The sequence below is a fragment of the Anolis sagrei genome, chromosome 2, assembly GCF_037176765.1.
Source record: "Anolis sagrei isolate rAnoSag1 chromosome 2, rAnoSag1.mat, whole genome shotgun sequence".
Lineage (NCBI taxonomy): Eukaryota > Metazoa > Chordata > Lepidosauria > Squamata > Dactyloidae > Anolis > Anolis sagrei.
This window is the reverse complement of record NC_090022.1, coordinates 17742241-17767633: the sequence shown is the minus strand read 5'-3', so window position 1 is coordinate 17767633 and position 25393 is coordinate 17742241. Positions and strand designations below refer to the sequence as shown.

Here is a 25393-nt window from a genome sequence, read left to right as displayed (position 1 = left end):
TCTACATAGTTATTTCATAGCATCATACACAATCCCTACCCACCCCGCCCCCAATCATTTTATTGAAATATCTATTTCTTTTATTAAGAAGAACTAGAAATCCCAAACTCCCAGTTGAAGATCGCAGAAGCAGGGGTCGGCCTGTGGCTCTGGCCGATCGGCAGAAAGTTATTCTCTCTTGGCTGAAGCTGGATTTCCAAAGGAAGCAAGGTCCCGTCGCTCCGTCCTTGGGAGACTGCAACTCTCGTCCGAGGACCGGGTCTCCTGCCCGGCCCCTTCCCCAAGGTCTCCCGGGGCAGTGGCAACGAGTCCCCGGTGGCGGGGCCATGCAGGAGCGAGCGGCAGCAAGAAGAATGGGTTGCCTTGGCAGAGCCGGCCGAGTTTGACAATCAGCTGTTTCCCTGTTCAGATTTATTACTTAAAATAAAACAATTATTTCTCGGGCATCGGGGTCCAGATCGAGAAAATCAAGATAGCAGTTAGTCATAGAATTAGTTGTAGAAAAATATAAAATTAAAACGGAGCCGATCCACCATTTTGTTATTTTGGCGGATACGGGGGTCTGATAGGTAGGTTTCCGTATCTGCGGTTTTGGCTGATGCAGAATCGGCGTCCCGGGGGTCTCCGGAGCTTGGAAGAGGGTTTATTTTATATTTGGTAGAGGTTCAGGCAAGAAAAGGACACAAAGTATCAAGCGGAAAAGTTCTAAAGTTGCAAAGTTCAAGTACTTTTATTGAGGGATTGTTACAAAGTAAGGAGGGGAAAGTGAGGGAAGGTTTTAGTGCAGTCCTAGTTTTGAACTGCCAGTTGGGGCACATTTCATCAGTTGGTCCCAAACTTGATTCTCCGGAACTGCGGAACTCCCTGCTGCGGTTCAGACCAATTTGAAGGCAGGAGTCTCCGCTGCGTGCGGGGACACTGGTTCTTCAGTAAATAGAAGAAAAGGGAAGTAAATGAGTCTCAGGTTAGAACTGGGTTGTGGAGGTCATAGTAAGTGTTAAGACTACAAAACAAAACTATAAAACAAGTTACAGGCTAGGATATACAGTTTAACTCCAAGTGCAGCCAGTACAAATTTCCAGTGGGGGTGCCTCTTCAGATAATTTCTCATAATGGGTGCATTTACAATGCAAAATGAATGCAATTTGACCCCACTTTAACTGCCATGTCTCAGAGCTATGGAATCCTTGCTGAGGCAACAACATTCTTTGGCAGGGAAGGTACAAATTTTAAACTTGTAGAATCATAGAATCAAAGAGTTGGACGAGACCTCATGGGCCATCCAGCCCAACACCCTGCCAAGAAGCAGGAAAACTGCATTTAAGGCACCCCCAACAGATGTCTGCCTCTCTTACTTATCCCTGACTGGACTGCCATGCCCAGAATGATTGGCACCTTGAGGCCAAAAAGAAATGTGTGTTTTATACAATGTTTTAGATCATTATGTGTTATGTTGCAACCCACCTTGAGAGGTGGGTAAGAAATAAAATTATTATTATTATTGGCAGACCGTGCAAAAAGAATCTGTGAACCCCACCTCCTCCAAGATGAACTGAACCACCTCAACTGGGCTCTCCAGGCCAATGGAGACTCCACCTCTCTGGGCTCTCCAGGCCAATGGAGACTCCACCAGAAGAGCTGCAAGACCAAGAACAAGCCACGAGAATAAAGACGAAGATCCACCCCGAGGAAAAGTGTTCTTACCATACATCAAGGGAACCACTGACTGCATAGGGAAGCTGATGAGGAAACACAACATACAAACTATCTACAGACCCACCAAGAAAATCCAACAAATGCTACGTTCAGCAAAGGACAAGAGGGATCCTCTCACCTCTGCAGGAGTCTACCGTGTACCATGCAGCTGTGGACAAGTCTACATAGGGACCACCAAACGCAGCGATGCCCAAACACGAATCAAGGAACATGAAAGGCACTGCAGACTACTTCAACCAGAGAAATCAGCCATAGCAGAGCACCTGATGAACCAGCCTGGACACAGCATTTTATTTGAGAACACAGAAATGCTGGACCACTCTCACAACCACCATGTCAGATTACAGAGAGAAGCCATTGAAATACACAAGCATGTGGACAATTTCAACAGAAAGGAGGAAACAATGAAAATGAACAAAATCTGGCTACCAGTATTAAAAAAACCCTAAAATTGCAACAGCACAACAGAGAGGAAACAGTCAGGGACATCTAATTACCTCTCAACAAAAGTTTGCCCCAGGCGCAGTCAGGCCATTGTATGCTAATCAAGGTGGTCAGTTGGAACATTCACACCTAGCTCTAGCAGACAAGAGTCCTTTGTCTCATCCTGGTCATTCCACAGATATATAAACCTTTTTGCCTAGCTCCAACAGGCCTCACTACCTCTGAGGATGCTTGCCAATGTGCAGGCGAAACGTCAGGAGAGAATGCCTCTAGACCATGGCCATACAGCCCAAAAAAACCTACAACAACCCAGTGATTCCGGACATGAAAGCCTTCGACAATACATATTATTATTATTATTATTATTGTTAAGCTGGGTTTAGAAAAAGCAGAAGAATGAGCGACCAAATTGCCAATTGCATGGAGCACCATTATTATTATTATTATTATTATTATTATTATTATTATTATAAACCGTGTAAAACTACAAACTCCAGGATTCCATAGTCTTTGGCCAAACGCTTTCCCAGAAAGCTTCCCCAGGTATTCCCTTCCCTCATCAAACTCAACAAGTTGTGTGTGTGTGTGTGTTTTTTTTTTTTTACCTTGCAGTCTTGAACAGCCTTCCCCAGAGAAATAACTCTATAATCATGTTGCTCCTTGGATCTGTCATACTCCACAGAGATGGTAGTTTCATTGTCTTCGTTGTCATTTTTCTGAGGCTCCTGCCTTCCCCTCTTTACTCCTTCATATCTTGGATTAAGTTTCTTCGCTGCTGCAACAAGGTTGTCTATCTGCCAATTTTTTATCAGATTCTTTCGCAGAACCTTTGCCCAGTAGAAAGGGCAGGAGGCATCTGTGTCGGCCGACTTCTCCCAGCACTGGGTCAGGAAGGTATCCCAGAAGTTGTGCCCACATTCTAGGGTCACAGGATCCAGACAGATGGAACAAATGGCTTCCTCCCAGGGATTCTCAGCAGCAGAAGCAGCCGCCATGCTTGAGTTAGGGAAAAAAAGAAGCTAGTTTCACTTTCTGACTGAGCATTTCCAGTAAAATCATCAGCCCGCCTTTAAGAGGACATAATCGGGGGGGGGGGGGGCGGATTCAGAGAAATAGGCATTCCTTTGAAAAAACGAGGCACCAGGGATTAAGTAAAACTACAAGCGTGTTGTTAAAGCATTTGTGTATTGGGAATAGACAATTTTCCACTCACTGGGTGGCGGGAGGAGAGACACAGCTCTATCCTAAGCCTGCAGCTCTTGTCTACAGCCACTTGCAGTTGCCAGTCCGCTGTCCACTGAGTGGGAGGGAGGCAGCTAAACACCTTAATAGAGTTGGAAGAGACCCCATGGGTCATCTAGTCCAACCCCTTTCCATACAGGAAAAACACAATCAAAGCCTCCCAAACAGATGGCCATCAAGCCTTCGTTTAAAAGCCTCCAAGAAAGGAGCCCCCACCACACTCTGAGGGCCCTTCCACACAGCCCTACAAGGCAGAAAATCTCACATCTGAAGGTAGACTCAGGGCGCATCCGCAATAAAAGGGGGGCTGTCCAGATGATGTCCTGGACAAACCCGAATTAATCCACGTGGAGTTGCCTTTGAAGACAGTTCGGAAGCTTCAAATGGTCCAACAGGAGACAGCAACACTTTGTTCAGCAGAGTGGCATTAGAATCATAGAATCAAAGAGTTGGAAGAGACCTCATGGGCCATCCAGTCCAACCCCATTCTGCCAAGAAGCAGGAATATTGCATTCAAATCACCCCTGACAGTTGGCCATCCAGCCTCTGGTTAAAAGCTTCCAAAGAAGGAGCCTCCACCACACTCTGGGGCAGAGAGTTCCACTGCTGAACGGCTCTCACAGTCAGGAAGTTCTTCCTCATATTCAGATGGAATCTCCTCTCTTGTAGTTTGAAGCCATTGTTTCGCGTCCTAGTCTCCAGGGAAGCAGAAAACAAGCTTGCTCCCTCCTCCCTGTGGCTTCCTCTCACATATTTATACATGGCTATCATATCCCCTCTCAGCCTTCTCTTTTTCAGGCTAAACATGTCCAGCTCCTTAAGCCGCTCCTCATAGGGCTTGTTCTCCAGACCCTTGATCATTTTAGTCACCCTCCTCTGGACATATTCCAGCTTGTCAATATCTCTCTTGAATTGTGGTGCCCAGAATTGGACACAGTATTCCAGATGTGGTCTAACCAAAGCAGAATAGAGGGGTAGCATTACTTCCCTAGATCTAGACACTATGCTCCTATTGATGCAGGCCAAAATCCCATTGGCTTTTTTTGCCGCCACATCACATTGTTGGCTCATGTTTAACTTGTTGTCCACAAGGACTCCAAGATCTTTTTCACATGTACTGCTCTCAAGCCAGGCATTGTCCCCCATTCTGTATCTTTGCATTTCGTTTTTCCTGCCAAAGTGGAGTATCTTGCATTTGTCCCTGTTGAACTTCAATTTGTTAGTTTTGGCCCATCTCTCCAATCTGTCAAGATCGTTTTAAATCCTGCTCCTGTCCTCTGGACTATTGGCTATCCCTCCCAATTTGGTGTCGTCTGCAAACTTGATGATCATGCCTTCTAGCCCTTCATCTAAGTCATTAATAAAGATGTTGAACAGGATCGGGCCCAGGACAGAACCCTGCGGCACTCCACTCGTCACTTCTTTCCAAGATGAAAAGGAAGCATTGGTGAGCACCCGCTGGGTTCGTCCATTTAACCAATTACAGATCCACCTCACCGTAGTTTTGCCTAGCCCACATTGGACTAGTTTCCTTGCCAGAAGGTCATGGGGACCTTGTCGAAGGCCTTACTGAAATCCAGGTGCGCTACATCTACGACATTCCCCGCATCTACCCAGCTTGTAACTCTATCGAAAAAAGACCTGATCTAATATCCGTTCAGGGACCATACAACCCTTCTGTTACACCAACTCTACTGGCTGCCAGTTTGCTATCGGGCACTATTCAAAGTGCTGGTTTTAGCCTATAAAGCTATAGATGGTTCCGGCCCAGCTTACCTATCTGAACGTTTCTCTCCCAATGAACCATCTAAGAGTTTAAGATCATTCAGGGAGGCCCTGCTCTCGGCCCTACCTTCTTCACGGGCGTGACTGGCTGGGATGAAAGACAGGACCTTCTCAGTGGTGGCCCCTCGACTGTGGAACACCCTCCCCAGGGATATTAGATCAGCCCCCTCCCTCTTGACCTTCTGGAAAAAAGTGAAAACTTGGCTATTTGAACAAGCCTTTGGAATCTAATGCAACAGACAAATGCGTTATTAGACGAAAGTGAACATTGGAACAGCTCAGATGACTATTTATGGATGAGACTATTAAAATACATTCAATAAAACATATAAAACAATGCCTTCAGTCAGATAATCCACAATATCCACTTTGAACTGCGTTACCTGAGGGCTCTTCCACATAGCCCTATATCCCAGAATATCAAGGCAGAAATCCCACGATATCTGCTTTGAACTGGATTATTAGAGTCCATACTCAGATAATGTGGGATTTCCTGCCTTTATATTCTGGGATATAGAGATGTGTGGAAGGGCCCTGAGCCCACATTGCCATAATTCCCATTCAGTGTGAATGTTATAAAACTGTGTGGAAGGGGCCTCAGTCATGAGCCTCACATTACAGCTTATGAAAAGACACAGTGGAATATATCACAATTTTGTACTGATTGCCACTAAATTGTGAGTGGATTAAAGGTCCTTCCACACAGCCCTATATCCCAGAATATCAAGGCAGAAAATGCCACAATATCTGCTTTGAACTGGGTTATCCGAGTCCACACTGCCATATATTCCAGTTCTGAGCAGATAATATACGAGATTTTCTGTCTTGATATTCTGGGGTATAGAGCTGTGTGGAAGGGCCCTAAGTAAAGTATGTAAACTTAAAACCTGTCCAAACTGTTTTTGTCCAGACTGCAGTGTAACAAACAGGACGACTTCTTACTGCTGAGATGTTTCATTTTAGTGATGGAGGCAGGGACTTTCCGTAATGTGTTTAGCCTCCTCGTGGCTCTGTCAGGGAGGAAGCAGACTTTCTGTGGTACAGCCAAGATGAAACAAATCACCCAGAACTCACACAATAAGGAACAAATAGAAGAAAGCTAAAAAAAAAACAAAGCATTTTACTGGGTTGTTGTACTTTTTTCGGGCTGTATGGCCATGTTCTAGAGGCATTCTCTCCTGGCGTTTCGCCTGTATCTATGGCAAGCATCCTCAGAGGTAGTGAGGTCTGTTGGAACTAGGAAAATGGGTTTATATATCTGTGGAATGACCAGGGTGGGACAAAGAACTCTTGTCTGTTGGAGCTAGGTGTGAATGCAGGCCTATAGCGAGGGGGTGGTTTTAGGGGTTCGAACCCCCCCCCCCGAAATGATTCAGATTTTTTAAAAAACCTGGATTACTCATGAATTTTAACTGGTTAACCAAATCCCCATGCTAAGTCTATGAGATGCAAAAAATTAAGAGTCCCTCCAGAACTGCAAGCACTATCTCAGGCAAATACTGACAATTTATTCACACTGTCATTACTTGCAACAATAGCCAATGTAGCGAAGCAACCAAGTTGGGGGGGGGGGGTGTTGAACGCTCTCATTGAGGAGGCCAGACTTGGTGGAGGTGGTTGACAGGGGTGGAGCTGCAGGCTATTGAAGGCTGCTCTGTCCCTGCTGTGCTCTTGGCTTCAGCGTGAGCTAGGAGGCAGGTTTCAACCCTCCCCCCCCCCCCCCGTGACATTTTCAACCCTCCCCCCCTGAAAATTTCAACCCCTCCCGAATTTTTTTTTGGCTACGGCCCTGTGTGAATGTTTCAACTGACCACCTTGATTAGCATTTAATTGGCTGGCAGTGCCTGGGGCAATCTTCTGTTGAGAGGTGATTAGGTGTCCTTGATTGTAAAGCGTTTTACAATCACCTCAGTTCTGGGTGGAGAGGATGTTTCTGCCTCAATTGCAGCAAAGAAGCATTTCATTGGTAAGCCCAATGTTGTTTTTCCAGCAATGAAGGGAAAACATCCAGATATGAGCCTGAGTGTTGAACTGAGGGAAATAATTTCTGTAGGCTCTGATTGTTGACCAGAAAGGCAAGCAGATCTTGAGAAATTCTGACACATTTCTGCATGTGAATACCACTCCTTATGATCCATGTTTGTCCTGCTGAGCCAGTCAGCCTTTGTGTTTATTTTTCTCTTTATAGGCTCTGGTTTTAGTGATAACAGGTTCCTCTTTGCCTGTGTCAATAGAGACATAGCTTATACAACCATGTTTTCCTTTCTTGATTCACATGAAACTTTCCTGAGACTTTCACAGTTTGGATGAGAGCAGCCCTCTTCTGGAACCTGCTTCTGAGGAAATGTGATCTTGTTATTTCTTTTTTTCTGTACCTTCGGATGCCATTTGCACACCTTTCCCTTGATGGGTGCAACAAAAGTGCCTTGGTTCAAACCAGTACATTCCTCACAAGGACAGAGGGATGTTCCTCTTCCAACTATGCTATAGGTAAAGATAAAGGTTTTCTCCTGACCAGGCCTGTAACCAAGATTTTGATTCGGAGCAGGGTGACTTTGATTCGGGGGGGGGGGGGGGAGCGCAGGATCTACCCTAGCAAACCTTTTGTATCATTATCCCAATACCCCCATGCATATGGGATATATTGAGCATGGAGGTCCGATAATGATATGAATAAACATAACAGTTTAAATAATGTACTAGTAAGACCTTCTCACGGACCATCCTGAGAATTTCGGGGGGGGGGGTGAACCCCTCAAGTCCCCCCCCCTCCCAGCCTCTGACATTAAGTCCAGTTGTGTCCAACTCTGGGGGTTGGTGCTCATCTGGCGGTTGGCGCTCATCTCCATTTCTAAGCCAAAGAGCCGGCGTTGTCTGTAGACACCTCCAAGGGGATGTGGCCTGCATGACTGCATAGAGCGTCGTTACCTTCCCGCCAGAGCAGTACCTATTGATCTATTCACATTTGCATGTTTTCGAACTGCTAGATTGGCAGAAGCTGGGGCTGACAGCAGAAGCTCACGCTGCTAAGATTCGAACCTGCAACCTTTCAGTCAACAAGATTAGCAGCTCAGTGGTTTAACCCACTGTGCCATAGGGGGCTCCGAACTATGCTATAGCCCTCTTTAATTAAATCCTCACTATCGCCTGCGCTTTACTATCCTCAAACCACATTGAACTGGCAAGGGGGACGGGGGGTTAAACTCTAGAGATGCCAATGCCAACTTCTCAAATGCTAGAGTCAGATATTGTCGAAGGCTTCCATGGCCAGAATGACTGGGTTGTTGTAGGTTTTTCGGGCTATATGGCCATGTTCTAGAAGCATTCTCTTCTGGCATTTTGCCTGCACCTCTGAGGATGCCTGCCATAGATGCAGGAGAGAATGCTTCTAGAACATGGCCTGAAAAACCTACAACAACCAGAGTCAGGTATTCTTCTCACATAAACCTAAATAACTGTTTCTCTCCACCTATAGCAGGCATGGGCAAAGAGGAAGGAAAGAAACGTGTTTAAATGCATAAAAGTAGATCCAGAAATGGTTCGAAATGTGAGAAAACTGTTGGGACACTGTACCATGGGTGGTGGTCTTGTAAAAAGCGCAGAAATATTGGACTCAGGTGCACATGTATGAAACCTGAACTGTATTTGTTGGGGATGCTAGATGATGCTAGATGACCAATTAGAAAAGAAACATGGAAGATGACTATTAAATATGATTGCAGCAGCAAGGAATATCTATGCTGATGTTGATGAAAATATATGAAATAGTAGAGATTGACAAATGGACAGTGTTGATTAAGGAGAAATTATTGATTAAATTGAAGGAATATTGGGACATATTTATTACCTTTACACAGCAAAGATGGGGACAACCTTCAACCATTGTTTTTCTGTTATAGAAGAGTGTTATTAAAAGTGGAAAGGTAGAAATAAAGTGATATATGAGGTGCTGCTTTTACATGTGATCAGAAAATCAGTATGCATTTTGTCAGCTAAAATCATGTGAAAACAGTAGTCCAAGACTTCCAGGATATGTTACTGTGGCATATTAGAGGAAGAAAATTAAAAGCGACATATGGAGGAATTTGAACAGATTGAGAGGCGCCAGACCTCCATAGTCAACACACAACGTTTTCAAAATGTAATAATCAGGGAGGGGTGTATAGTGTCAGAAGTGACTTGAAAATATACTGCAAGTCGCTTCTAGTGTGAGAGAACTGGGTGTATGCAGAGACGTCCGGGGAATGCCTGGATGTGTTACTATCCTGTGGGAGGTTTCCCTCATGCCCTCACATGGGAAGCTGGGGCTGACAGACAGGAGCTCACCCCATCTTGAGGATTCAAACCGCTGACCTTCAGGTCTTCAGGTCAGCAGGCATTGCATCACCGCATCCTAGTTTGTGAATTGGGCACGATGAAGAGAATCTGTATCTCATCTGAATACAGTATGCATCAAGTCCTAAAAAAATGCAGGATGCATACTGATATAAACAGATTATATCGAAATGTGATTAGATCCCAGGCAGGTGCCTGGCAGGATACTCAATCAGAAATGATCAAGATGATAAAATACCATGTTACTCTTCATCTAGAATTGGCAATGCTAAATGTATTTAGCAGTGAAAATAAAGGGACAATACAAAAGGGTTTGCTCTCCTCTCTATCACCAGTACCAGGCAGGTCATTGCCAGTTATTTTACAACACCTAGTTTAGACCTATAGTATCAAAGGGTTTTTAAAAAATTGCTGGATTTCCCTCTTTCCCCAATTGCTTATTCACAATCTATTTAATATTATAAAGCTTTAAATAAATATATCCAGAGACCTGTAATCAGTCTCCTCCTCTCTGGAAATCAGCTGTATCTCTGTGACATGGGCTGGAAGCAGTCTCCACAAGGGGAAAAAGGGAAATCTCGAACTTTACATGACTGCAGAGTCACGCAGTCATGGGAAAATCCACTTTTTTCGCCCAGAACCGGGATAAAGGAGGACTTTTTTCAAATGAGTTTTCCCTCCATTGTTGTGATTGAGTGCACATTTAGCTCACACGTCATCTGACCCCCCCCCCACCTTTTTTTAAACAATTATCTCCCAGATTATAGCTACTGTGTGGAAGGGCATGAATACATTCTGGTTCAGATAGATTTTTCAAGCATCAGTATGTTATACAATATTTTATAAAGATTGAAACCTTTATCTTTTAATACAGAGTTATGCGCATGAGCAATATCTAATGCATATGTAGCAATCCTTACCTGAGGTAAGGACTTATTTGTTGTTTAAGAAGTTGTTCTCAGGGTCTAGTACTTTATGTAACCATACCTTCTAGTTACTGGCCCTGGGCACATCATATTGCGGTTTCAGCATTTCTAGCATAGCACAAATGGCAGAACTCACTAATAACACAGGCAACATAGAAATGTATTGTCAAAGGCTTTCATGGCCGGAATCACTGGGTTTTTGTAGGTTTTTCCGGGCTATATGGCCATGTTCTGGAGGCAATTTTTCTCCTGACGTTTCGCCTGCATCTATGGCAAGCATCCTCAGAGGTAGTGAGGTCTGTTGGAAGTAGGAATATATATATAAACCCATTTTTCCTACTTCCAACAGACCTCACTACCTCTGAGGATGCTTGCCATTAGATGCAGGCGAAACATCAGGAGAAAAATTGCCTCCAGAACATGGCCATATAGCCCGGAAAAACCTACAACAACCCAACATAGAAATGGCAAATATTCTCAAGATGGAGCTGCTCAGGCTCACTAAAATACAGTAGATCACCATACAGCTGAATCTTAAATTCTTGTTTTACACCGACAGTATTATTTATGCTTGTTATTAAACTGTTTCAAGCCTGCTCCCTATCATAAACTCTCAGGGAAGAAAACAGTCTATAAAAGCATAAAAATATTTAAAAATAAACCCAAAAAGGATTTTTGAAGATCAGTTAAACCATGATACTATTATCACCCTGGTTTAGAGAATAAGGTCTGTGAGATAACATTGCCTGCATTGAAGTGAGCTTTCGATGTATCCCTTGTCCTACATGTAAAAGAACGGTAGGACAGAGACTGCGGAGAATGGGACTTCCGAGATTGCATCAATCTGGGCTCCCATTTCACCATCAAAAAGGCCCACTTGGCCTGCAGCACCGCTCATATAACGTTGGACTCTTTTGGTCTTTTCACTTAAATACAGACCAGAGTTCTTAGGGAGACTGGTATCAGGATAGATACCTGTCCACTTGCCCATAGGCCAAATCCGTTCCTTAGGACCAATGAGAAGATGGCCTTTTCCTCTCAGAGGCTTGGTGGCCATCTTCCCAGGCCAGATTCCCTCCCTTCCCATAGCATATTCCTCAGCATGGCAACGTGTTGTCAAGCCCTTGATCCCTGACATGTAAGTGGGATTGCTGAATTGCCCAGGATTATCAGGCAGGTCTTGAGGCTCAGCTTCATATTTCCCACTTTTACGACCATCAGACAGGAAGTGGAAGGAAGGTGCTGAGTCTGGATCCAGAGTGACAGCTCCTGTTAAAGACAAAGAGAGCGGGAGATGAAGACAATCACAGAGAAGCCAAAGAAGCTGAAAAACTGTCACAAAAAATGTTATCATAGAAATCACACATGATATCACCTCAGAAGAGTGTTGTTGGACTGAAAAGAGCTATAGGGTGCAGAACCATGTCTGCAGTAAATAATGCCATAAAGCTTGGACTGGAAAAATCATGTTTGTATTGGATCTGATCCAGCCACTTTGAGTCTCTTTGTAGGAAGAAAAAGTGAGGTATAATCAAACATCATCATCATCATCATCATCATCATCATCATCATCATCATAGAATCATCGAATCATAGAATCAAAGAGTTGGAAGAGACCTCATGGGCCATCCAGTCCAACCCCCTGCCAAGAAGCAGGAATACTGCGCATGAGCAATATCTAATGCATATGTAGCAATCCTTACCTGAGGTAAGGACTTATTTGTTGTTTAAGAAGTTGTTCTCAACATGCTTTTTCCCTGACAGATGGCCATCCAGCCTCTGTTTAAAAGCTTCCAAAGAAGGAGCCTCCACCACACTCCGGGGCAGAGAGTTCCACTGCTGAATGGCTCTCATAGTCAGGAAGTTCTTCCTCATGTTCAGATGGAATCTCCTTTCATCATCATCATTATTTTATTGACACAAAAACATAGTATGTCACAGGAAACGAGATCGATATGCTGGATTTCGTATCACAAAATCACAAGTTGGACACTTCCCAAGCGTCTAGCACTGTGTGATGTATTTTCGAATGATGCCCACAGATCCAAGTAAGGTGGCCTTTTGCAGTTTGCAGTGATTTTGTCAGTTTATTGTTTTTAAATGCCGGCGGAGATCTTTTGGCACGGCACCCAGTGCACCAATTACCACTGGGACCACCTCTACTGGTTTAGGCCAGAGCCTTTGCAGTTCAATTTTGAGGTCCTGATAATGGCTGAGTTTTTACTGTTGTTTTCCCTCAATGAGACTGTCACCTGGTACATCAATAATCCAAACTTTTTTCTTTTCCACAAAACTTTGTCAATTGCAGCCGAAAGATGGTAATTTTGTCAGCGCTGATTGTTTTTAAATGTAGGCCAAGTGTGTCAATCACTATTGGGACCACTTTTATTGGCTTGTGCCAGAGTCTTTGCAATTCGATCTTTAAATCCTTGTATCGTTTCATCTTTATTATTATTATTATTATTATTAATAATAATAATAGGTGCAGTGCCACCCTATTCAAATCTGCATGCATTACTCGCCGATACATCTCACAGTCCTAGACCTATAAATATAGTCCTATATTTACTTCACAAACTGACCTGCCTGCTTCTATCTCATATTGTCCCAGAACAAAACTGTGCCTGGGCCCTTCTGGTGGAAAGTAATGGTGTCTGGGCTATGGAGAAAAAAGCCCCACTACCTCTGTCCAAGGTGTGATGAGAACAAAAACCAGAGCTTCCCACATTCCCGTCAGGACCAATACAAAGAACAGACAGACTCCTTTACCTTGGAACTGCTTCATAATAGTGGCTGGATCAAGATTTTGATCACAAAGCTCCTGGATCTTCCAACTCAGGTCTGGAGGGGAAGCCACTGACTTCTTAAAGGTTTGCTTCTTCTCACTCCTAGTAGAGAAAAACAAAGTTAACTTGCCACCAATCCAGCCCAGAATCTATAAGACGTCTTCTATACTGCCATATAATCCAGATTATCAAAGCAAATAATCCACGTGATCTGCTTTGAACTGGATTATTTGAGTCCACAACTGCCATATAATCCAGTTCAAAGCTGATAATATGGATTTTATATACCACCCCCAGCTCCTTGAAGGAGCTGGGGGTGGTGATGGACGACAGGGAACCCTGGCATGGGCTGGTTCATGAGGTCACAAAGAGTCGGAAGTGACTGAACGAATGAACAACATGGCAGTGTAGAAGGGGCCTGAGTGCAGCAAAATAAAGGAATTTAAAGGAGGAAGAAAACTCCCAAAGATTTGCTATACACATTGTGGAGATTTCCCTTCCCACCCCCTAATTTTGGCTTCCAAAACACCAAAGCCAAGCACCGAAAGACCAAAAGAACAGAAAGACTTTGTCTTTCCTTTCCTTTTCTCTTCCTAAATTGTTGCCAAAGTAGCACATGACAGAAAAAGAAGGTATTCTTGCTGGTAACATTAAAAAACTAGACAGAAACTTTGTTTCGATACCAGAAAGACTTAAAAATCATATATGTGAGAGAAAGAACATGGTTTATAGAACTGGGTGGAGATGTCTTCAGGGCATTTGGTTCTCAAGTGGCCCAAATGGCAATGAAAGCATGAGCATTCATTTAATGGCAATGAATCAATGAGCAAAAAATATAGATTTTTCTTTTACACAAAAGCATTTATGGTCGTGAGCTTTTGCTTTTTCTTGGCAAAACTTGGGAATGCTTACACCATTTGTTGCTTGAGTGCGGTGTTCTCTAAACACTTTTTCCTCCTTTTGTGGCAAGAGGAGCTCTTCCTTTTTATTATATTTTTATTTACTATATTTATAGCCAGAGGCGGCCCTAGGTAATTTTCAATGGTAAGCAAACAGTATTTTGGCGCGCCCCCCCCCTCCCCCAAAACCAATCACTATCTATCTATCTATCTATCTATCTATCTATGGGGGCATGGACAAATTTTGGCCCTCCAGGTATTTAGGACTTCCTACTGGCTGTTTGGAATTGTGGGAATTGAAGTCCAAAACACATGGAGGGCTGAAGTTGGCCCATGCCAGCCATACATACACACACACACACACACTAGTCATCCCCTGCCACGCGTTGCTGTGATCCAGTCTAGTGATCTTGAAAAGAAAGTAATAAGAAAGTTGGTTTCTAATATATGTAATTTCTTAATGCTTGTGGGTAAATAGTATTTCTTGTTGTTTCTTTGTCAGTGTTGATGTAGTTCCAACACAAAATACTGAAGGGATTTGGGGAAAATAGACTCTGATACTGGAGGGGTTTTGGGGAAACATGTACAATAATTTAGATTTGCAGTACCTTCAGTCACTTCCGTTCATGAAGAAACCTCCTTGCCGCCCTGAGAGGGGTGATGGCACAGCTGCCTGGAGAGGCACTTGCAATGCTGCCCCTCTTCACACAGGAGAAGAGGCCCTGTGCTCCATCGGCTCCTGGGTATGCGCTTTGCATTCTCTTCCCCCACACGCTTTGCAACTCCGGGAGAGGGACACGCGCAGGCATTACCAGGCGCACGGAAAAAGAGCCCTCATGCAGGGAGCATGCTCTCCCTCCATCCTTCCCTCACAAGTGCGCACGTTGTCCTCCTCTCCTCCTCCTCCTTGCAGGCCAAGGGAGACAACAACGCCAGTGTGCATCCTTCTCCCAGCGTTAGGAAGTGCATGGAGAAGGAGGGCGATGCAGGGCGCACATTTCCTAATGCCGAGAGAGGGATGCGCAGCGGCATTGCCGGGCACGTGGGAAAAGAGGCCTCGTGCATGCCTCTTTTGTGTTTCATCTTGGGTGCTATCTTTGAAATGTGTCATTGTGTATGTAAACAGCTATCCCATGATCCCAAACATTTTTATTTATTTACAGTATTTGTATACCGCTTTTCTCACCCTCAGGAGGACTCAAAGTGATTTACACACTTCTAGTTCAAAGCACTTTGGATCAGGGATACTCAACCTGTATTACATTACAAACTGCTAGACCGGCTGTTAGGTATTGTGGGAGTTGAAGTCCGAAACACCTGGAGGGCTGAAGTTTGCTCTTGCATGTGCTTGACCCAGAAGCAGATGAAGAGCCCTCCTTCCATCCAACTGCCACTGCTTTGGCCTTGGAGAAACAGGTGGCATGTGAAGCCATGGAGCCCTTCCAGACAGGCCCTATGCCGCATTATCACAGGGTGTTTACGCCCTACACCACTGGAAAAATTATACTGCCTAGCCGGTATTGCACCACCTGACATCCGCCGGGAAGTGGCGGCCAATAGTGAAAGGACCAAGGCAGAGACATCTCCAGCTCATCCTCTGTTTGGGTATCAGCCAGCACGTCAACGACTTAAATCTAGAAATAGTTTTCTAAGATCTACAGAGACACTCGCTGGAACACCTCAGCAAGCGAGAGTCCAAAAGTGGCAGCCTCAAACCCAGCACCTCAGCCCATGGCTGATACCAGATGAGAGACTCCCCCCTGGGCACACAGAGGACTGGGCGACTTGGAAGGCGCTGAACAGACTGCGCTCGGACACCACGAGATGCAGAGCCAACCTTCAGAAATGGGGCCACAAAGTGGAATCCTCGACGTGCGAGTGTGGAGAAGAGCAAACCACTGACCACCTGCTGCAATGAACCCTGAGCCCTGCCACATGCACAAGGGAGGACCTTCTTGCGGCAACACCAGAAGCACTCCAAGTGGCCAGATACTGATCAAAGGACATTTAATCAACTACCATACTCACAAATTTTGTAATCTGCTTGTTTTGCTTTGTTCTGTTAGAAATGTAACATAATTTGACTGGTTGTTCTGACATGACAAATAAATAAATAAATCCCAGGTTTTCAGCTTTAAACTGGATGATATGAGTCCACTCTGCCAGATAATCCAGGATAAACAGAAAACCTGCAATCACATCCTGGGATATAGGGCCTGTCTGGACAGGCCCTTCATCCCTTCCCACACTGGCATCCCTTTGCCTTTGTGTCATGTTTTAATTAAATTATACACCTAAGGGCAGGGGAGCATTTTGTTGTTGCTTTACTCGTACAGTGACAGTGTTACACAGTTGGTGTTCTGCAACCACTGCTTCAACCATCCATGGTTTGAAAACATTTTTTTTTAAAAAAATCCCAAAGCAGTCTTTGATTTTGCCACTCTGTACTGTGGAAATATAAATATAGAGCTCCATAGTGCCTCGTCCACCAGCAGTTGGGATTGAGCCCTGGAACTGATGGAAGGATAAGTGGAAGGACAAGAGTTAGCAACCCAAAAGACACTGCTGCAAAATGTAATTGCTAAAATATCAAAGTCAAAATATTATCCAAATTTAAACTATTCGGCCAGCAATGGAAAGGAATCACACAGGATCATATTTTTGCAGTCCATTAAGTGTGTTGATGACAAATCAGATAAAGGAATACTGGGGAAATTAATATAAAGCAGTGTGTATGAAGGGACATTACATTTGGTAATCTAATGCAGGCTTTAAAAGGTTTTAAAGATCAAGTCAGGGTCTGCTGCAGTTTTTAGTTTTGGATATGTTTTTTATGGATTTTAACTGAATTTTTAAAATACCAATGATATTTAATTCCATTTTAATGTTTGCATATTTGTGGATTTTAAACTGTACTGAAATGTTTTTAATCTAAGCCAACTTGAGTCTTCTTGGGGAGAGAAAAAGCAGGGTATAAATAAACATAATAATGTGTTGTGGAAGGCTTTCATGGCCAGAATCACTGAGTTGTATGGCCATGTTCCAGAATCACTGGGCTGTATGGCCATGTTCCAGAAGCATTCTCTCCTGACATTTTCCCCACATCTATGGCAGGCAACCTCAGAGGAACAAAATCTGGCTACCAGTACCCTCTAAGATAACCCTCTAAAATCAGAACAATAAATAAAGAGCAACACTAAAAAAGGGGGGGGGGGGAATTCCTGACATGAAGCAATCAGGGCCAGTTAACCGCTCCCAACAAAGGATTCCTGGGCAGCAACTAGCTCGGCTTCGAAGCTGCAAGGCCATTAAATACTCATCAAGATGACCAATTGCAACATTCACACTTACCTCAAGCAGACATGAGTTCTTTTTCCCATCCTGGACATTCCACAGATATACAAACTCCACTTGCCTAGTTACAAACAGACCTCACAGCCTCTTGAGGATGCCTGCCATAGATGTGGGTGAAACATCAGGTGAGAATGCTTCACCAAGCACCAAAGAGCATTCTGAACTCCACCAATAATAGAACTGAACCAAACTTGGCATACAGGACTTCCATGACTAACAGAAAATACTGGAGAGGGGGTTGGGAAAAATAGACCCTGACATTTGGGAATTGCAGTTTACCAAGCACCAAAGAACATTCTGAGCTCCACCAACAATAGGGCTTGGCATATAGGGCTTCCATTACCAAATACTAGAGGGGTTTGGGGGAGGCATGTACAAAAGATGACATTTGCAGTACCTTTTGACCAGGCCTCCTTGCTGCCCTGAGAGGGCTCCAGGCTCAGCTGCAGGGAAGGAAAGGGAAAGCGAAAGAGCCTGGCTGCCTCCCTCCTGGCAGCACGTGGAGGGAGGACTTCCCTCTCGCCTAGTGGGCGGGGCCTGCGCTTCTCCATTAGAAGGCTGTGGAGGGCGCATGGGGCCTGCAGGAGGAGGCGTGGCCTAAGGACAGAACAGCGCCCCCTGGCAAAAAAAGTATTCCACCACCGCTTACTTCGAGTAATGGACGGGCCGCCCCTGTTTATAGCCCACCTTTCTCAGCCATACGGCGACTCAAGGCGGGTTACAGATTGGCACAATTCAATGTCAGGCATTCATAAAAGTGCCATTAAAAACAGTCAACATTACAATATAAAACATAAATAAAAACCGTTAAAGCATATAATCATCGGTGTCATCTTGTTAAAAACGTTATCCAGTAGCATCGACTGGCCATGCCATGTTCATCATTCATTGTTCCGTGTTATCTATTCCACTGCATTCTCAAAGAGCCAGGTCTTTACTTTTTTTCAGAAAGTCAGGAGGGAAGGGGCCGATCTCATATCCCTTGGGAGGGAGTTTCATAGCCAGGGGCCACCACTGAAAAGGCCCTGTCCTTTCCTTTCCTCCAACACAACCACTCCCACTCCCACTCCCACTCCTAAATAAATTCTTTCACAAAGTGCAAAATTTCTTTAAACCAATATATCTCTTCTTGACCCAAGGTTTTTTAAGCCTCTACAGCGTGAGTCCTGTAGATAAGGTATGCTGGGCAAGCCTTTGTTACAACAGGATGTGATTTTGGGGCTGCAGTGATGCCTTCCATAACCTACCTCAAGTCGATGGTGTCAGGATGCACTAGCTGGGTAATCAGAGATGATATTAAAAGTGATATTGTGGATAAATTATATTTTGAGACATTCTGTGATATACATTTAAAAACAGGGTGCTTTAAATCCCATGCTTACAATAATGGAATCACCTGATTTCACCACATAGGGCTCTTCCACACAGCCATATAGCCCAGAATATCAAGGCAGAAAATCCACAATATCTGCTTTGAACAGAATTATCTGAGTCCATCCTGCCATATAATCCAGTTCACTGTAGTTTTAAAGAGCTGTGTGGAAGGGGCCATAGACACACTTGCAATTCTCTGTCTCTCTTTCTCTCTCTTTGGTTCTTTGATATCTTCTGAAGTAGTTTCAACCTAACAAGAACTTTCAAGAAATGGTTGTGATGTTTTTGTATGCCATTTAAGGGCACTAAGTATTGTTGTTGTTGTTTATTCATTCAGTCACTTCCGACTCTTTGCGACCTCCTGGACCAGCCCATGCCAGAGCTCCCTGTCGGCCATCACCACCCCCAGCTCCTTCAAGGTCAAGCCAGTCACTTCAAGGATACCATCCATCCATCTTGCCCTTGGTCGGCTCCTCTTCCTTTTTCCTTCCATTTTCCACAAGCATCACTGTCTTCTCTAAGCTTTCCTGTCTTCTCATGATGTGGCCAAAATACTTTTTCTTTGCCTCTAATATCCTTCCCTCCAGTAGCATTCGGGCTTTATCCTGAAGTAAGGACTGGTTGGATCTTCTGGCGGTCCAAGGTACTCTCAGAACTTTCCTCCAACACCACAGTTCAAAAGCATGTATCTTCCTTCGCTCAGCCTTCCCTAAGGTCCAGCTCTCACATCCGTAGGTTACTACGGGGAATACCACTGCTTTAATGCGGATCTTCATTGCCAGTGTGATGTCTCTATTCTTCACTATTCTATCGAGATTGGTCATTGCTCTCCTCCCAAGATGTAAATGTCTTCTGATTCCCTGGCTACTGCAGTAATTTTTGCACCTAGAAATACAAAGCACTAAGTACCTGACTCCAATAGACAATGCTCACATTTTTGTTGTTTTATAATTTCTTCCATCCTTTTCATGCTCTTTCATTTTCTGAGTGTTCCTTAACAGAATGCTATAGTGGGATATGCCGCCTCAGAGTGGGATGTGGTCTTCTTCTTTGGAGGCTTTTAAACAAAGACTGGATGGCCATCTGCCAGGAGTGTTCCGATTGTGTGTTCTTGCATGGCACAATGTCTCATCTCAACCTGTCCTGCCTCAACTTGAGAGTGCCAGGATGCATTATCTCTGACAATCAGTGACTAGAGAAACAGGGTGTAAGAGGTCTATCTGTATGCAGTTTTGCAGCTGGGAAAAAGGAATCCTTGAATTTTTCTTTCCAGACCTCCAGCATCCTGACTGGTTGAGAGTTGCCCCCTGGTGCCATCAAACTGTGTTAAACACCAGGCAACAACCAGGCATCCATTAGAAATATCCTGGGAGAAGACCATGCTCTGCCAACAGGCAATACCAGCTCAGCCAAAGTCCATGTGCCTCCCTGTCTGTTACTCCCAATGCCAAAATTACTATTGCACTACCAAATCCCAATAGCAATTAGAGAGAGAAACCCGACAATTGCTTTTTTTTTTTCAAGATACAAAAGGAGTGTTCCATTGGGGATAAATATTGCTGATTAAATAAATTTAACAAGAGTAGTCAGGGGAAAGTCTCCAGCCTTTTGTGACACAGTCTTCATTGTGCCAGTGGCACTAGTTTCAGGACAGGAGTGCCATAAGTTCAAAAAGCAAGATAATATGTTTATCTATGGCCTCCTCGGTCTTCCTTGGAATATCAGAAGATCACGGTGTCTACCTGCTATATCCGGCCTCTTCCAGGATTAGGAAGCACTAAACACAACTGACTAGGATCAACTTACCTCTGTGGAAGGCTCTTTGCAACCTAGAGGAGAGAAAAGAGGAAGAGCAACATTATTGCTGACCTAATCCATTCTTTTCCTAACACGAAGGCTCTCTGAACTCCTGAACTGAAAATAGGCAGATGCGAAAATGCAATAAAGAAAAAAAAGTAGTACAAGAGTTTCCTGAGATTTGTGTTAAGTTGAACATGTTCAAAATATTCTAACCCATGTTGCAAACCATCTGCTAATAACAGCCAGAGCACCAGAACAGGACAAAAATGTAGGGGCAGAACAAGTGTGACATGGATAGTTTGGAAACAGTGCATGCTCTTTGGTGAATATATCTCATTCTTTGTGCTTAACTGCTGACCTTGCAAGTTTTTGAAAAATTCTACATAAAGTTGGTCTCATTGTTTGGTTAGGATGGAAACAAGGTTTTCAAAGCCAGATTTCAACAGGCATTGTAAAGTAGAAAGCAGGGGTCCTCAAACCTTTTTAAAAGAGGCCCGGTTCACAGTCCCTCAGACAATATCTGCTTTCAGGCCTGTAGCGAGGGGTTTTTTTTAGGGGTTCAACCCCCCTCCCAAATTTTTCAGGTTAAAAAAAATAAACCTGGTTTACTCATGAATTTTAACTGGTTAACCAAATCCCCATGCTAAGTCTATGAGATGCAAAAAATTAAGAGTCCCTCCAGAACTGCAAGCACTATCTCAAGTAAATATTGACAATTTATTCATACTGCCATTACTTGCAGCAATATCCGATGTAGCGAAGCAACCAAGTTTGGGGGGGGGGGGGAGTGTTGAATGCTCTCATTAAGGAGGCCAGACTTGGTGGAGGTGGTTGACAGGGGCGGAGCTGCAGGCTATTGAAGGCTGCTCTGCCCCCTGCTGTGCTCTTTGCTTCAGCGTGAACTAGGAGGCAGGTTTCAACCCCCTCCCCCCAAAAAATTTCAACCCCTGAAATTTTCAAAACTCCCCCCTCCCCTGAAATTTTCAACCCTCCCCGAATTTTTTTTCTGGCTACGGCCCTGTCTGCTTTGAACTGGAATATATGGCAGTGGGGACTCAGATAACCCAGTTCAAAGCAGATATTGTGGGATTTTCTGCCTTGATATTCTGGGTTGCATGGCTGCATTGAAGGGCTCCTAGAATGTCAAGGCAGATAATCCACAATATCTGCTTTGAATTGGGTTATCTGAGTCCACACTGCCATATAATCCAGTTCAATGTGGATTTTATACTGCTGTGTGGAAGGGGCCAGACACCAAAAGGAGGCACTGATGGTATTGTAGTCCTTCTCATCAATATGTTGTGGGCCTTGATACAGGTTGAGCATCTCTTATCTGAAAATCTAAATTCCAAAAACTGTAATAGTTCACACGGGTGACTGAGACAGTGATACTGTTGCTTTCTAATAGTTCAGTGTAGACAAACTTTGTTTCATGCATAAAATTATTTAAAACAAAACATTTTGGATAAAAATATATTCAGTCCACCGGCATAAAGTGTATGTGAACCACAGATGAATGTCATATTTGCACTTGATTCCCATCTCCAAGATACCTCATTATTTACATATATGCAAATACAAATATTACAAAAAAAAATTAAAAACCCAAAACACTTCTGGCCAAAAGCATTTCAGATAGGACAAGGATTCTCATCATACACACAAAACCTTTGTATTGCTTTCCATTGGCAAGTGGCTAGGTTTGTTTTGTCCAGTCTTACCTGCAGGAGTTCATCTTGCATCTTCAGGATGAGATTTTCCAGAGAGGAAAGTTCCTCGTCATTTCTCTTTGCTCCCATCCAATGTTTCATCTCTTCTATCTGTGCCCAAAAATGCTTATTCAGCTTTTCCAGAAACCAACACCCTCGTGTGATTTCTCCTAAGAGTTTTTCCATCTCTGCATCTTCCTGGCTCTGCAGTAAACAGAAGGAAAGGGAAGGAAATAAGTCTCAGATTAGGATTGGGTTGCTGAGGTGGAAAAGTAGAAAGGGTTATGATGGCCAAGTAGAAGACAGAACTGGAACAGATATTAGGTAAGGTAAAGGTAAAGGTTTTCCCCTGACATTAAGAGCCAGCGTTGTCCTTAGACATCTCCAAGGTCATGTGGCCGGCATGACTTCATGGAGCACCGTTACCTTCCTGCTGGAGGGGTGCTTATTGATTTCTTCACATTGGCATGTTTTCAAACTGCTAGGTTGACAGAAGCTGGGCCTAACAACGGGAGCTCACCCTGCTCTGGATTCGAACCACCAACCTTTCAGTGAGCAAGTTCAGCGGTTTAACCCGACACACTACCAGGAGGCCTATTTTAATTACCTCTGCATTTTTTTAAAAAATTAACAAGCACTGTCCTTACAAACACTGAAATATTCATTTTAAAAGATGGATTTTGAAAATTATTTATTTATTTATTTATTATTTACCACATTTATATACTGCCCCTCTTAACCCAGAGACAACTCAGAGCGGTTCACAATTGCCAACAATTTCATGCCTCAACAATTAGGAAAATTCTAGTCTTTTCCTATTTTGTGTGTTTTACAAGGGCTGTGTATTGTGGGATTTTTGTCTTGATATTCTGAGTTATATGGCTGTGTGGAAGGGCCCTGAGAAGTCCCAAAAGGATGAAATCAGTGAAGATTATATATACTCTTGATCACTGAGCTATTTGTAACTTGAGATTACTAAAACTTGGGGGGGGGGGGGAGTGAATAAATTGCATTGTACAGTCCGATCACATCAACCAATTATAAAGGAACCTCTGTGGGAAAGAGAAAGAGAGAGAATGGGTTGTTGTAGGTTTTTTGGGTTATATGGCCATGTTCTAGAACAGTGGTTCTCAACCTGGGGTCCCCAGATGTTTTTGGCCTACAACTCCCAGAAATCCTAGCCAGTTTACCAGCTGTTAGGATTTCTGGGAGTTGGAGGCCAAAAACATCTGGGGACCCCAGGTTGAGAACCACTGTTCTAGAAGCATTATCTCCTGACTTTTCAACTACATCTATGGCAGGCATCTTCAGAAGCTGTGGGGTCTGTTGGAAACTAGGCAAACTGGGTTTATATATCTGTGGAATGTCCAAGGTGGGAGAAAGAACTCTTGTCTGTTGTCTTGAAGGTTGGAGCTAGGATGCCTGCCCTCAATGGAGACAAAACATCAGGAGATAATGCTTCTAGAACATGGCCATACAGCCTGAAAAACCTACAACACCCCAATGATTCCGGCCATGAAAGTATTCGACAATACATAGAGAGATAATGGTCCTTACACCTCTTCTTGCAAGTAATTATTATTTCTAGTTTGTTTTTAAGGATTTATAATATGATTGCATCTACTGCGAACATCCCAGGAGGCTTCTATAAGTATTTCCTTCTACATCCAATTGCATAAAATCTTTTTTTTTTTTTTACCTTGCAGTCTGGAGCATTATGCCGCAATGCGATGAGCCTATGATCCTGGTGCTCCTTGTCCAGCAGAGATGTATAGGTTTCATCATCTTCATAGTCATTTTTCTGAGGCTCCTGCTTTCCCCCCTTTTCTCCTTCATAGTTTGGATTAAGGTTCTTCACTGCTGCAACAATGTTGGCCAGCTGCCAGTTTTTTCTCAGATTCTTTTGCAGAACTTTCTCTCTGCAGAAAGGGCAGGAGGCATCTGTGTTGGCCGACTTCTCCCAGCACTGGGTCAGGCAGGCTCCACAGAAGTTGTGCCCACATTCTAGGGTCACAGGATCCTTGAAATAATCCAGACAGATGGAACAAATGGCTTCTTCCCAGGGATTCTCAGCAGCAGCCATGCCTGAGTTGGAAAAAAAACCTACTTTCACTTTCTGACTGAGCATTTCCAGTAAAATGATTCACTCAGCACTACGAAATCAGCCCGCCTTAAAGAGGACATGACCTAGGGGGACAATGAACATTCCTTTTTAGAATTAAGGCATCAAATTTACTAAAACTTCCATCATTTCTTTAAAAAAATTAAAGCATTTCTCTATTGCTTTTCTACTAGGCCTCTAAGGCCACATGCAACATAGAATCCTAGAATCTACAGTTGGAAGAGACCTCGTGGGCCATCAATCCCCTGCCAAGAAGGAGGAACATTGCATTCAAAGCACCCCTGACAGATGTCCATCCAGTCTCTGCTTAAAAGCTTCCAAAGAAGGATCCTCTACCCCATTCCGAGGCAGAGAGTTCCACTGCTGAACAGCTCTCATAGTCAGGAAGTTCTTCCTCATGTTCAGGTGGAATCTTCTTTCTTGAGGTTTGAAGCGCCATTAAAGCCTTGGCAGACCATGCAAAAAGAATCTGCGAACCCCACCTCCTCCAAGATGAACTGAACCACCTCAACTGGGCTCCACAGGCCAATGGAGACTCCACTTCAGACATCAGAAGAGCTGCAAGACCAAGAACAAGCCACGAGAATAAAGAGGAAGATCAACCCAGAGGAAAAGTGTTCCTGCCATACATCAAGGGACCCACTGACCGCATAGGGAAGCTGATGAGGAAACACAACATACAAACTATCTACAGACCCACCAAGAAAATCCAACAAATGCTACGTTCAGCAAAGGACAAGAGGGATCCTCTCACCTCTGCAGGAGTCTACCGTATACCATGCAGCTGTGGACAAGTCTACATAGGGACCACCAAACGCAGCAGCATTGCCCAAACACGAATCAAGGAACATGAAAGGCACTGCAGACTACTTCAATCAGAGAAGTCAGCCATAGCAGAGCA

General features: G+C 43.9%; 2 protein-coding genes across 2 annotated transcripts; both read right to left on the bottom strand.

The window, feature by feature from the left end:
* Positions 1-711: 711 nt before the first annotated feature.
* Positions 712-3189, bottom strand: LOC137096323 (zinc finger protein RFP-like). The gene is made up of 2 exons (XM_067465478.1): positions 2766-3189; positions 712-924 (listed from the first exon to the last, which is right to left on the bottom strand). The coding sequence occupies exons 1-2, from the start codon at positions 3153-3155 to the stop codon at positions 823-825; spliced, it is 492 nt and encodes a 163-aa protein (XP_067321579.1). The 5' UTR covers positions 3156-3189; the 3' UTR covers positions 712-822.
* Positions 3190-10817: 7628 nt separating this feature from the next.
* Positions 10818-24453, bottom strand: LOC132765701 (E3 ubiquitin-protein ligase TRIM11-like). Its single transcript, XM_067465426.1, has 5 exons — positions 24070-24453; positions 22383-22574; positions 20668-20690; positions 13218-13336; positions 10818-11717 (listed from the first exon to the last, which is right to left on the bottom strand). Exons 1-5 carry the CDS (start codon positions 24451-24453, stop codon positions 11230-11232), a joined length of 1206 nt encoding a protein of 401 aa, XP_067321527.1. The 3' UTR covers positions 10818-11229.
* Between the last annotated feature and the right edge of the window lie 940 nt (positions 24454-25393).

Bases quoted from the DNA above. Each gene is read 5' to 3' on its own strand.
- LOC137096323 (XM_067465478.1), bottom strand. From the start codon at position 3,155: ATGGCGGCTGCTTCTGCTGCTGAGAATCCCTGGGAGGAAGCCATTTGT. The intron at 925-2,765 runs GTAAAAAAAAAA...TATTTACTGAAG, and splicing joins AGGCTGTTCAAGACTGCAAG to AACCAGTGTCCCCGCACGCA.
- LOC132765701 (XM_067465426.1), bottom strand. From the start codon at position 24,453: ATGGCTGCTGCTGAGAATCCCTGGGAAGAAGCCATTTGTTCCATCTGT. The intron at 22,575-24,069 runs GTAAAAAAAAAA...TGTTTACTGCAG, and splicing joins ATAATGCTCCAGACTGCAAG to AGCCAGGAAGATGCAGAGAT. The intron at 20,691-22,382 runs GTAAGACTGGAC...TCTCTCCTCTAG, and splicing joins TGCAAGATGAACTCCTGCAG to GTTGCAAAGAGCCTTCCACA.